Here is a 13,648-nt window from a genome sequence, read left to right on the forward strand (position 1 = left end):
TGATCACTGAAATGATTCATGTGGTTCATATGATTACAATGTCATCTGCAAAGAATAACATCACCTCCTCCCCTCCTCTCCTCCTCTCCAGGACTCCAGGAGCAAGTAGAAATACACGAGATCTTCCAGACGGAGTTTCAGATGCGTCTCTTGTGGGGGAGCCGCGGCTCTGAGGGCAGCCAGTCGGAACGCTACGAGAAGTTCGACAAGGTCCTCACCGCGCTGTCGCACAAGCTAGAGCCTCCCGTGCGCCACAGCGAGCTATAGCACCTGCCCTGCACACACACACACACACACACACACACACACACACCCCTTCACCAAAACACCCCCAACTGCACCGGCCACCTTTATGTGGTATGGTATTATTTGGCACTGCAATGGGCGATGTGGAAGAGTCCAACATGAACAATGAACAGAAGATGGATGACCAGCCCCTCTGCTTGGGACAGACAGTAACGCGTATGGTGTCTCCTGAGGGCCAAAAAGAGCTGCAGAGTTTGGCTTTGCTCTAATCAAACACAGAAACAACTGCTGTCAGACACAATTACCTTCGTAGATTATGTATAGATGTTCCGCCTGTGAGAGTGAGAGTGTGTGTCTGTCTGTTTACATTCCGCCACCAACGTTTCATGTTTTTCTTTTTATATATATGTGTTACTTATCAAAGGTAACGAAACATCATAGGATCACAAATGAAACATTGGCAAAAATAATGCAGCGTTATCAATACAAGGGCTTTGTGGGATGTTAAAAACTCAATAAAAACAAAGCAGCTTCCATCTTTTCCAGCTGTTCAGCCGATGCATTTGATATTATAAGTCTTATGCGCAAAGTCTAGCCAGCGTTAACATTACTTAAAATGAAGATCGAGCAATGTTTGACGTCCGTATTCAAACATTTCTGAACATGGCGTGACTCCAGTTTCAGCTTGTACATTTTCAGATGTATTTAAAATGGTTGACGCATGCAGCTCTAAATGTTATACCAAGTAAAATGTTGCCTTAAACGACTAATTTAAATGTGCATTATGGCTTTTAAACTACAGAAAGCCAATACAGCCAATATCTATTGAATGATACCTATTGCAAAAATCTGTTTTAGTTTAGTGTTTTAAATTTGGAAATGAGTAACGGTTCCCAAAATGAATCCGTTAAGGACATGCTGACCACAGCACGGCCGCCGAGAATGTTGCTGGGTTTTATGTTTCGAATTTGTGTTTAAGAAACGGAGAAGATTTGACCCTAATCGTTGTAGCGCTGGAAAATTACATTTTGTTTGCCTGTTTAGTCTTAAATCGTCGCTGTACTTAAACGATGTTGGCCTGAGAGGGCCGCAGCTGGCTCTCAGAGTTATGCAGTTATTTCTGTCAGGAGCTAAGACCCCTGACAAATTTATACTCATTTGGAATATTTTAGAAAATTTCACTTTTCAGAGATTCTGCCTTTTTCCCAAACCTAAACCAAACTGATACTTATGAATTAACTTATTTTATTCAGACAGAAATAATATGTAAAGGTATTATCTGAGAGAAGCACAGCTGAGATCCTTAAATGGGTGTCTGATACTTCTGCTGTACAGAACACATGAGGCGAGGGGTCGAGTAGCAGGTCCCGCTGTGGTGCAGCAGGGGGCGATGTTTGGCCTGAAATGAAAAACTGGATCATTAATTGTGATCATGAATCACATTGTGTGTGATTTGAGACCTTTGGTTAATTCTACTTTTGTGAGATATAAAGCCTACTGGTTTAGGTCTAATATCTGATAACGCCGATGATGATAAAGTGATGATGATGATGTAATGTTTTTATTTGTCAGGCTCTGTTTGGATTCTCCTGATTTTGTAACATGACTTGTATGAGATGAGATCGAAAAGCAGAAAGACAAATGTTTTCAGATTGATCTCTTTTTTTTTTACTTTACGTATTGTAAATACCAGTTCACTTTTTTCAAATTAAATGATTGCTTGTGTCAGACATTGACTTTGTATTTACCTGGTAAGCTGCCACTTATTTACGAGTGTGACAGAATGTAGTTTAAAACTTCTTATAGGATCATTTTAAACAAACTGCTGTCAATTAGAAAGGCACAAACTGAGCAACATCCAAATTGTCCACTGCAAGAAGGTCACAGGTTCAAATCTAGCTTGGGGCATTTCTGTGTGGAGTTTGCATGTTCTCCCCTCATTGTGGTTTATCACTAAAGGGTTCTAGATTTTTCTTGCTATCTTTAACTGTGAAAAGTGAAAGTGAATCAGAGTTTTTAACAGATTTTTGAATCCATAAATGGGGTTTTAATGCTAAAATGTATTTTTTTTCCTGGCGTCATTCTGGATCTGATCCAGATGTAATTCGGTGGTGAGATAGAGACCTACATTACTGTGTCAAATTCCATAAACATTGGTCAATAATCAACGGACACATTTTGAAGCTCGATTGACTGCAATCTTACCCAAAGTTTCAAAGGGATCCAGAATCCAGGATCTATTCTGGATCATCACCAAAATGGAATCATCTGTTCCTGGTAAGATTACCAACATTTCCTGAAAATTACATCAAGATCCGTCCAGAGATTTCTGAGGTTTCTAACAGACGGACAGGCAGACAGACAAACAAATGCCGGCGAAAACATAACCTGAAGAAACATTCTCAGTGTAAATGTCTGATCACTAGGGGGCAGCATTTCATTGTCAACCTGAAGCTGACCTCTGTGTTGCATAAAGTTCATCCATCGTTACAGAGCACGTCACCGTTCTCTAACACGAAGGCAAAAACCTCCATTTGTTTCCACCATATTCTTGACTAATGCATGCTCCTGCATGTGTTTCTTATTCTATCACTTGTTTTAATTTCATAGTGCATTCAAATATTTGGTGTGTGTGTGTGTGTGTGTGTGTGCGTGTGTGTTGTTTCCAATGATAAATCTAACAAATCAGGAGCACTGAGCGCTTGTGTTGTGTGAACCATCACCTATTTTTTTGCAGACAGACCCATGGTGATGGCAGTGGGGGGGGGGGGGGAGACAAAGACAGATGGACTGCGTGTGAGTGTCCATTCAAGCATGTGTGAATTTGTGTCGAATTAGCATGCGCCTTTTTTCAACGTGTGGATGTCTCGGCACAGATGCTGCAGGAATATACTGCTGTTGCTGCTTTCCTCCTTCATGAAGGAGGCGTAGTGCAGCCTGGGCAGCTGTTACCTGGGAGGTTGAGTTGATGCCAGGTGAAAAATGTCCAGGGAAACACATGAAGTAGGAAAGCTGCTGCATTTGTGAACATTAAGGATGCAGCGATGTCGAACAGCGAAGACGGAACATAAAAGAATCACCATAATATAATAGAACAGGATTCCCCACAATCTGCAACAATAGAATCTGTTCTTTGTCTCCCCTCTCCATGCCGTTCCATAGGCGTAACATGTTATGGATGTAATCTCTAAGAGGATTCTCTCTGCTTGGTATCATGGTACATGTTAATTTCAGCTCTTTATGTTTCTTATTGAAACAGACCCAGGATCTCCCAGGCCTGCCAGCCAACCGTCATCAATTCACCCCTAATCCCCCCCTCCCCAGTTCTTTTACAGCTAATCCATTGTGTTGGTCATTGTCATTTGATCATGTGTGACCCCAACTGCTTTATAGCCAGTGCCTGGCAGTGGAGCATTGACTTTTGACAACCATCTTCGAGCATATATTGGGGTGGATTGGTGGTTTAACATTGAATCCAGCATTGGGATTTGGTGAGAATGATTTGATAATTAATCAGATTTAGGTTACACCTAGATAAACATACCCTTTATCACATCATAGGTCACTATTATTCCTTTACATAATAATAACAACAAAAATTACCTACTGATATATCTGTAGCTTCATTTTAAACACAAAAGACAGTCAGATTAAATTTTTTGTGACTGCCCATTTTGTATACAGCAACTGACTTGAGGAAAACTCCCCCAAATATCCATCGATGTACAACAGAAGAATGGACGACAGCTTTACCTGAAGTGCATAGCAACTCAGAAAAATGTGGCGCCCAGTGATGACGGGATTGTACCTGGAAAAATCAGAATAACCCCATCACTTGCACGCGTCATTCCCACTGAGCTCACTCCTCACCCCAGCCAGGAGTGAAAGGTAATCACCAACTGTATGCATCACATCTTCATTATCTTTCAAAAACTTCCATCATGACCTCCACCATCAGGGGACCCCCCCTTGATTTCCCGCCTGCCTCCTCTCCCAGGCCTCCCTCTCTCCTCAGCCCCCACCAGGCTCCTGGTCGATCTGTCTATCTGCCCTTGCACTGACTCCTCATTATCACATGAATGCAGAAGGAGAAGGCTTGGTCGCCAACAGAAGGCAGCAGATTTGCAATTCAAACCTCTGACCGCCCCTCGGCTACCCCCACTCCGTCCTCCCAGCCCTGGTATACTGGGACTGGAACTGTCACCAGTATGATTGAATATGTACATAAGGAAGAGGAGAGGGGACAGGAAGAGACGGATATGCATTCACACGCATCCTGCTTGTGCACTTTCTTATTGGCATATACACAATGCAAATACATGCATGTGAGGAAGAGTGCTGTATATTCAAAGGAATACTGATACCATGATTTTCAAAAATTAAAGTCTGTGAAGGGAATACCCGTTAATAAACGAAGCCACCATAATGAACAGGGATTTTACCTCAGAAGTTATCAGGTTGTTTAAAAAAAATGTTCTTCCCAATATTCAGCAAAATCACAAGATTGTGATACTCAGTCAGAAACAGGTTCAAGTTGTACAAATCAGTGCCGTTCATTCAACATACTGCTCACAAATATCACAAAACAGGTTGCTTTAGTGGCCCTGTTCTCTGTTCGCAGGCAGCTAACTAACCAATGTAGATTAAGCATTTATTTATTGTGTGCCACAGAGCTGAACAAACACCTAGAGGATTTTAGACTTTTAAATCCACCTTAAACATTGTATGTTTTGCACTGCCTTTGACTGAACGGATCTTGGATCTTGTTCTTCTCTCTCCTACATGTGCATTTCTGCACTAACCTAGCATTTTAATTCTGTTTTCTCATCTTTTCTTATATTTTTTGTTGATTTATTTTTATTGAACTTTTTATTTAATAACCTTTTTTGCAAAAATTATAGGCTTGATGTAAAAATCAACTTCTGTTATCTTGAGATGCCTTGAGGCTCTGGAATCAACAAAATCACAGACATTTGTGCAGAAAAAAACATTCTAAAACATGCAAGTAATTATTTCAATGGTAAATATATCAATATGGAATGTAAAACAAAAATGAAATTAAAGTAATTGAGAATAATAATATTAAACATTAAAAATTTAAATTAAACACCAATATGTTTGTTAAAAATAATTTAAACAATAACTATTACTTATTAGTTCATTATTAGTTAGTTTGCTTTTATTTTCTGACGTTCGCAAAAAAGGATCGCTCCTCCTGCGTCACTTCCTTTCTTCACTACTACTTCCTGTGGTGTGCCGACAACATGGCGGCGCCCGTAGCGATTCACTTGGAGTTTGGGTAGGTGAATTTAAACCACAAAATTACAGTTTGTTCCGCCTGTATCGATTTCTGTGCGCATTTATGAACATACAAATCGCTAAAACACTTTGATTTTGTATTTGTTTTGTATCGTTATTATCCTTATGGCGTTTAAACCCAGCTACAAATCATTGCAACCTCAAACTGCCTGCTAGTTTTCGTTGAGAAATATCTCTTTAACGTATTAAATGCCGATTTTATGGTCATTCTGAAACACTTCGCTTACGGGTTGCTTTTGAAAACCTTATTCTGATTTTGCTTCCCTGTGCAGCCTGATAGAACACGCACGCGTACTCGTAACCACCCCGTGGTGGTGGTGCGTGTAGTTTCATGCAAGTTTATTTAAGTGGCTGTGTCAAATGCCATAAACATTTAATAATCTGTCTCTGTGTTAGTTTTTACTGCTGCTGGTACACATCTGTAGGTCTGCTTTTGATGCTGCCGTGTTTGTGGTGGGTTCTGTAGTCATATAATTTTCTTAACTTAGGGTATGCTGTAAAATGCACTATCCTAGCACTGTAGTTTTGTAGTTAGCTGGAATACGATGCATTTCCATAGTTACATTAATGACAAATGTCGTTCACATGTTTCATCTTGAAACCCGCTAATGGCACACAACTGTGTTTTTAGATGCAATACACATGTTGGTGTTATTTTGTCTTGAGTTACTTCTGAGTTGACTCCGGTATCAAACCGGAACTAGTGTCCTCCAGCATATTCACATCTGCTAGTCTTCATTTCATCTCAGGAGAACCGGTGTTAGCTCTCGCATATCTGAACCGCGACGACGCACGCTTTAGTGATCTGAATGTTTCTGATGTAGGGGAGGAGCGGAGCTGCTTTTTAACGGAGTGAGGGAACATCATGTGACTCTCCCAGGCCAGCCTGACCCTTGTGAGTATCACCCGTCTGCAGGTTGGAAACGGAGCCTCGTTGTGTGTCGGTGATGTCCTTAAGGACCCGTCTAGTGTTTCTAAAAGTCCACGCACTGCAATTCACAGACTCAAATTTATATTAAGGCAACAGACGTCCTCATTTTAATGACCATATCCGTTATTCGGTTCGTTGTTGGTTGCATTGCATGCATGTTATAATAATCACATAAAATTAACAAACCAAAGACTGTGATCAGAGTATGTACATATATGTTCTAAAAAAAAAATGGAAACCAATGACTCAAGAAAGGAATCCTCCTCATGTTAACAAAAATTTCAAAGTGATCCAGAATCCAGGATTTCAACAATCACAAAAATCATCTGTTTCTCTTTAAGATTAACAGCATTTAAGGAAGATTTCGTCAAGATTTGTTCCGGGCTGTTTGAGTTATCTTGCTAACGGACAGACAGACGGACCGACGATTGCATAACCGCCGCCTCGCCTCGGTGGAGGTAACTAATCTGTAATGCCTCTGTGCAGGTCGGCAGGGTTAGCAAAGGCGTTTTATTCTTTCAGTCAGCAACTGCAGTGCTGTTGGACAATACTTTTTTTCTAGCTGTTTTCAGACTGCTTGTCTGGCAGGTGCTGATTTGTCGTACCTTAAAAACCCGCCACAGGAAATAGATTAGATTTTAGATTTCGTCTCCCTCCGGCGTGGACGAGTCGAAGGGAAACGCCCTTGCAGCCGCATTTTACTTCCCGAATCATCTCAGACCCGAGTCGCAGGAATAAGGAAAGGAATCTCTCTCTGTGTGTGTCTCCATCAATGTGTGTGTTTGTGTGTGTGTATATATATATATATACCGGTGGGTGTGTGTGTATATATATATATATGTGTGTGTCTTTGGTATTTGACTAAACGGTGGGTTTTCATCCATGGTGCTGATGTTACCACGACAACATAAAGGCAAAAGTTGACCGGTAGCAGGAATGTCAGCTAGATAGGACCTTGCTGCACAGGCCAGCGCGTGTGTGTGTGTGTGTGTGTGTGTGTGTGTGTGTGTGTGGTAAACACCAGTGAATCAGCACGTTTTTCACGTGGTGTGTGAAGTTGATCGTTTCCACTTCCCTGTAGAGTTTGGATTTTATTCCCTCAAAGCGATCTTACCTTTGTGTTTCTGGCAGGTTTTGTGATCCAGAAAATGTTGCGTCGAACTAATTTTATGTCGCACATCGGTGTGTGTGTGTGTGTGTGTGTGCGTGTGTGTGTTCATACAGAAGGGGCTCAGTGAAGGCAGATATAATTGGTTTTGAATCCTTCGTATTTCTCTTTGACCCCAGCCAGTGATTGATGACCCTCGAATGAAAGACCCCACCCCCACTCTTTCTCTCCCTCTCTCTCGCTCTTCAAGGCGCCCACACAACAAAACGCCGTAGTCTATGGATCACACTGTTTTTGCCCTTCGCATCGGCAGAAAGATGGATGCCCCCCCCCCCCCTCTCCCCCAGATGACCGTCATAATTGTGCAGAGACAGAAAAGCACAGGGAGAATAAAGGAGGGAAAACTGCATGCACAAAAGTAAAGCGTGGTTTGGAATCGGTGTCAAAATGGCGCCTTCTCCCTCCATGGCTCCCCTCCACCCACGCGACGCAGCAATCCCAAGATGCCTCAGGAGCCCGCGACGCATTTTCCCCCTCTCATGTCAGTTCCCTCGTTTTCATTTGCCCCTCTACCTGGACCGCAAGGCGCCATCGGAAGCCGCCACCTCTCGATCTCCTCGTGTCGCCGTTCCCTCCTTTCCCCTCCTAACTCCTATTCACCTTTCTATCGTCTTCAATGTTTTATGCAGTTCATTTATATAAGCCGGCTCAGGCCGGAGGATTCAAATTTGTGAAACCGCTAAAAAGAAAGCCATTAAAAGGCTGTGAATTACAATCGCTTCTGTTTCTATGAGTCCTGACCAGCGAACGTCTGGATTATCGGCCCGGGCATATCGAGCCTATTTGTTGCGTGCAACTTTTAACGTGTTTGCTCGCTCATGTGGGTTTTTCAATTTTTGAGGGGGGAATAAAGAGATGGCGAAGGATGGAAAGGGAAAAGAGAGGTGGAGAGCAGATTTTATGAGCGATTTAAAGAGTGTGAGAGATGGAGGGAGAGAACGAGTGCAAAAATAAATGGGGGAGAGAGATTGAAAGAGCAAATAAGGGGTAATGGAGGAGAAAAATTACTAATAGTCAAAGGTAGAGAGGGAGCAGAGCAAGGAGTCGCCACAAAGAAGGAGTTATGACCGTTGTAGTGATTGGTTCTGCTTTTAGCCTCGCAGAGGTGCAGGTCAATATTCAGTGTGTGTGTGTGTGTGTGTGTGTGTGTGTGTGTTGCGTGGGGAGACATTTGTCGTTCTTTTTTTTTACGCAGAGACCTGGAACCTCTGAAATCCAGCGCTATCATTACGTTACTGAGCGACGGCGAGTCACAAATGCCTTCACAGAACACGCCCCATCCTCACGTGCACTGTTCCGGGGCGGATCCGTGCACGTCTTCTCATGCTTCGGTAACGTCTCTGGAATATTTGTTGTGATTGATTTCTCGGATTTTGTTTGCTCCATTTGCATTTCCTGTTTTTTTGTGTTTTCTGTTGCTGAGGGTCGGGGCCCTCGGATGGAAGCGCTGTGATTTACCCGAACGTACGGATGAATAATTGAAGCCTTGGCCTTCATGAGAGGACCCCAAACATTTGGCCAGATGTGTAACAAACTAAACGCCGTCATAATCTATAAACTCAGGGAAAGCAGCGCTCCCGGTGGCATGTTTATGGATTATTATTTAATGTACCGGGAGTCGTAGCTGTGAAATACAAGCTCTTATATCTCGAATATAAATATGAATTAAAGTAAAGCTCTGAGCATGCCTGCGTTTCTTGAAGCCGTCTTTATTCTTTGAGCTGCTTTGTTGTGCGTTTGGTCCAGATTGACCTCAGACACCGGCCGTGGTTTTTACGCCTACCTTCCTTCGACTTCACCGCTCTCCCTACAGCCGGTTGGGGATGACTCACCGACCACCATCATCCTTTCGCCCTCGCTTCTGCTCCATCCGCTGCTTTCTCCTTCACTCTTGTAATATATATATATATATCTCCCCCCCCCCCCCCCCGTCTTTTGTGTATTTCCTGGTGCCTCCTCTGTTCTTCTATGCCCGGTCAAGGTGGCCGGTTAGTGCCGTTACTGCCGTCACTGCTGACGCGTTGTGTGTCTGTGTGTGAGAGCAACCGTGCCGCTGCTCCCGAGTGTTGCCGTGCTCCGGTGCATTAAGCAGACAGCTGGGTCACACACACACACACACACACACAGTCGCACACTCAAACACACAACCAGGAAATAGCCATAAGAACATATTAGATTTCTCTGTTTTCATACGTGTGTGTTCATAACGCCTACACTTTACTTTTCTTTCTTTTTTTTTTTTTTTGGTAACATTCGGAAGCTCTCCATCAGCTGGAATCTCAACGCCAACGGCCGCCACCATAATATATTCATTATTAGTCGCTTAGTGGGGATTCATCCTAAAACCCCACGTTGTCGTCGCCTTTGTGTCTTTCTGTCAGCCGGTCTGAGTGACGCTCAACCTATTGTTGAGACAAGGTCAATCTGATTGCTTGAGAGGTCGGACTCGTGGGGGATTCGAGCGTCGCTGATATTCAAACGCTTTAACGCGAAATAAAATCTCACTTCAGAATTGGCTGGTCTGTTCCTTTTATTGCTCCTGAATTGACAGACGTCGCTACAATTAAAAGACGGGAGATATGCAATTCCTTTATTATAAGAAGTAGATGCTTTTGGACATTGCCTGTCCTTTTTTTTCCCCCCCTTTTCTTCATTTCAACCACTAGAGATGGCGTGTGGAGCCGGAGATAGTTTTTGTTTCTAATCTCCTGGGTTGATTCTAGATTTGCACATCACTCATTTTATTTCTTTCTAACCTTGGCAAGCGATGTTGCTCCTCGCCGTTGACATCAGTCTTCCCTCCCCCCATTTCGGTTGTCGCACCACAACCCCAACATACACTCATAAATATACATGCAAAAACACACACACACACACATATGTACATGGCCTCGTCCTGTCTGGTGCTTCCGTCGCGCCACATCGACTAGGGGGATGCAACCATGCACCTTGACCCTTAACACCTGACCTGTGATCTCTGTTGTCTGCCTGTGTATGGCCTTTGTGTGTGTGTGTGTGTGTGTGTGTGTGTTTTCTAGGGGACATGAAGCAGCTGCTGGTCTGGATCCAACGCAACCTGCTAAAGGAAAGGCCCGAGCTCTTTGTCCAGGGGGACACTGTGTGAGTTTGTGTGTGTGTGTGTGTGTGTGTGTGTGTCTGTGCGTGCCCTTGACACACACTTGGTCTGCGTGCAACAACTTGAAGGCTACATCACGCCTCCACTGGATCTCGCCTGCCTGAAATAGTTGCACTAAATTGTCATCAATACAATGAAAATTTGAGATTGAATCGGTTTGTCCAGGAGCTGGAGGAAGTTTCCTGCTGAAATGTTGGGGGTCGGGACAGTTTTAATAAGAGATGATTTTTTTTGTGTGTGTGTGTGTGTGTGGCTCGCAGCAGTCTTAAAGGACTGGCTGACTTTTACAGCCGCCTTTGTGCAGGACTATTTATAGTTCCTCCTCACCAGTGCACGGAGGGGACGCTGGCCTACCTATGTAGATTAGACGCACCTTCTATTAGCGATACGCCATCGAGGTGCTTTCTCATTCCTCTGCAGGACATTGGATGTTCTCAGATCAGTCGTTGCGTTCTCATTCCGCTGTGGTTTCTCATTGTCGTCAATGAGCGTCGGCAAAGCCTGAGGGCGAAAAAGAGGTGCGGGTCTCAGCAGAATCTGCCAAAGACGTCCTCACTGTCCACTTTATGTTAGCGCGTCCCTCTCTGATGAAGGTGTAAACCCGCCCCCATTGTTCTCTTCTGAGGGCTGGTGATGTGTTGTAGCCACTGTCATTTCTATTATTATATTTACTTTTATTTTATTTACGTGTGTGTGTGTATAAACACGTGCATATTTTAGAAATATATTATAAATTCATCAGTTTGTTTTTAAAAATAATGTATGTTGTATTAACTTCAAACAACAAATCCAGATAAAATGACTGATTTCATTTTCAATATGTCCCAGTGTGAAGTTAATACAACATATATATATTTCAGCAGAAAACAACAGTTCTATTTCCTTTTACCTATTCTGCACATTAATGTCAACAAACCAGATATCAGGTTCTGACTCAGCCTCACCTTCAGTAAGAATTGTATTTAAAATATGGTAATGTGCATTTTAAATTATTTGCTTTTCATATTTCACAGCTGCATTAGTTTCTTATTTCTTTATTTTGTCCGCATCTGTGAGGCTTTCCTGCTCTTCCTTTTTGTTTGTTTGTTTTTCATGTGTGTTTTTGTTTGTGTTACCATTTTGGAAATGTGTCAGACTGAAAACTGTCATTTCCCACAGGAGACCTGGGATCCTGGTGCTTATCAATGACGCCGACTGGGAGCTAATGGTGAGCGCTGGCAGCCGTGCTCGATGGAGAGAGTGTGTGCGTTTCCAGTAGTTTGTTCAAACATATTTCTTATTTAAAGCCATGCTAGCTGCTGTTGTCAGGGTGTGTTATAACGGTTTTAAATAATTGGACGGAAGAATGCTTGTGTGGACGTCAGAGAGACGAAGGCTGTCTTTGTGGGCGTGGAGGTTAGCCTAGCTCAGACTGATCCTTTTCTCGGAGTCACTTAATGCTTCATATCTTTAGAAAGCTGCTCAGAGACAAGTTCGTCTTTGGGGTCTCGTATCTGAGCCTTTATAGTCTGAATGCTTCAATTTGAATCCATTGAGTGTCATTTATTGGGCCTCAGTGGGGGGGGGGCTACACATATTTGCATTAGTAAATACAGATTCTTCGCTTAAATGTTGAATGTTCTGTGTGTTTTCTAAACCTCAGGGCGAGCTGGACTACAAACTCCAGGGTCAAGACAACATTGTGTTTATTTCTACTCTTCATGGAGGATAGAAAACGACATGAGGACTACAAACGCGTCCTCTACACCCTCTAAACGCAGAACATTTCAGTTCATTGGACAACCGGGGATGTCTCATTCTATACCGTGACAGCTGAGGTGATTGATCCATGGGAATAAATGCTTATTCATAAGTTGTTACCAAAATTAAAGGTGGAGTGCAGCCATTTTTTTACTCGAGCTGGACACGATATATGAAGCTTCGGTGGTACTGGTGAACTTACAGGTGAGATGCTGGTACCATGCAGGTGTGCTAACCTTTACCTTCCTCCATCATGACTTGACCGTATGTTGGGACGGTCACTCATGACCCAATGTTTCTAAGCAAAATGTAATTTAATTAATTGTTCTTAACCCACTTTTGGCTTCATTTCATCTTCATGTCAGAAATTATCATCAATGAAAACGTTTTTGTGATTACATCCCTGTTCATCACAAAATGCTTTGAAATATTTATATAAAGGGGTTAAAATGATAAGTTTTTTTCTGTGATGACAAAATCTTCTGAAAATGTTATTCATATTGCTACATATGTTTTCATGCAAAATTAGAATAAATGCCTTTTTTATTTCAAAAACAGAATTTGAATTTTATTTATACTATAATTTCTCTAATTGCACTTCCTAATCATCAAATAAAGCATGATACCATTGGCCTTCCTGGCAGTCAGTTCTCAAATTAAAACAGTGGTGAATGGATTAATATAGTAAAAATAAATATTTGAATTCACAGGAATGCTTTTAATATCTGAAGTTTTTTTTTTTTGCTGTTTGGATAACAGTCTAAATATTTTGACTGTCGTGAGTCCTCTGACGTTGGCTGTTACAATTCTTCTTCTTCTTCTTCTTCTTCTTCAATGAAACAACTTTTCAAAATAAAGGGCCACTGCGGGGTGTCGGGATCTCGCCTCCGGGCTGCCGCTGCCCCTGAGCGCCCGAGGCGACCTAAAACCTTTTCTCGGTTGTGGAAGCCCGATTTGCAGCGGGACACCGAGCAGCAGAAAGGGAATGCTAATGAGGCTGCGAGGGGGGGCTGCAGGGGAGCATTCACCCCGGCTCCGGGTGATGCCTCTCCAAGCCTGACAATGGGCTTAAAGAGACCACATTTTTATTCTCATAAAATAAGCATTT

General features: G+C 42.7%; 2 protein-coding genes across 2 annotated transcripts in view; both read left to right on the plus strand.

The window, feature by feature from the left end:
* Nucleotides 1-267, plus strand: part of sh2d3ca (SH2 domain containing 3Ca) — a 36,839-nt gene extending 36,572 nt beyond the window's left edge. Inside the window, exon 15 of the mRNA XM_068753224.1 lies at nucleotides 92-267. Within this exon, the coding sequence (XP_068609325.1) occupies nucleotides 92-267 (176 nt within the window). The remainder of the gene's footprint in view (nucleotides 1-91) is intronic.
* A 5,240-nt stretch (nucleotides 268-5,507) lies between these two features.
* urm1 (ubiquitin related modifier 1) lies at nucleotides 5,508-13,038 on the plus strand. Its single transcript, XM_068753253.1, has 5 exons — nucleotides 5,508-5,545; nucleotides 6,390-6,460; nucleotides 10,703-10,784; nucleotides 11,959-12,007; nucleotides 12,443-13,038. Exons 1-5 carry the CDS (start codon nucleotides 5,511-5,513, stop codon nucleotides 12,509-12,511), a joined length of 306 nt encoding a protein of 101 aa, XP_068609354.1. The 5' UTR covers nucleotides 5,508-5,510; the 3' UTR covers nucleotides 12,512-13,038.
* Nucleotides 13,039-13,648: the final 610 nt, after the last annotated feature.

This window comes from Brachionichthys hirsutus, chromosome 19 (genome assembly GCF_040956055.1).
Source record: "Brachionichthys hirsutus isolate HB-005 chromosome 19, CSIRO-AGI_Bhir_v1, whole genome shotgun sequence".
NCBI lineage: Eukaryota > Metazoa > Chordata > Actinopteri > Lophiiformes > Brachionichthyidae > Brachionichthys > Brachionichthys hirsutus.

Coding starts and splice junctions, on each gene's coding strand:
- urm1 (XM_068753253.1), top strand. CDS start 5,511: ATGGCGGCGCCCGTAGCGATTCACTTGGAGTTTGG. Junction 5,546..6,389: donor GCGATTCACTTGGAGTTTGG/GTAGGTGAATTT, acceptor TTTCTGATGTAG/GGGAGGAGCGGAGCTGCTTT. Junction 10,785..11,958: donor TTTGTCCAGGGGGACACTGT/GTGAGTTTGTGT, acceptor CATTTCCCACAG/GAGACCTGGGATCCTGGTGC.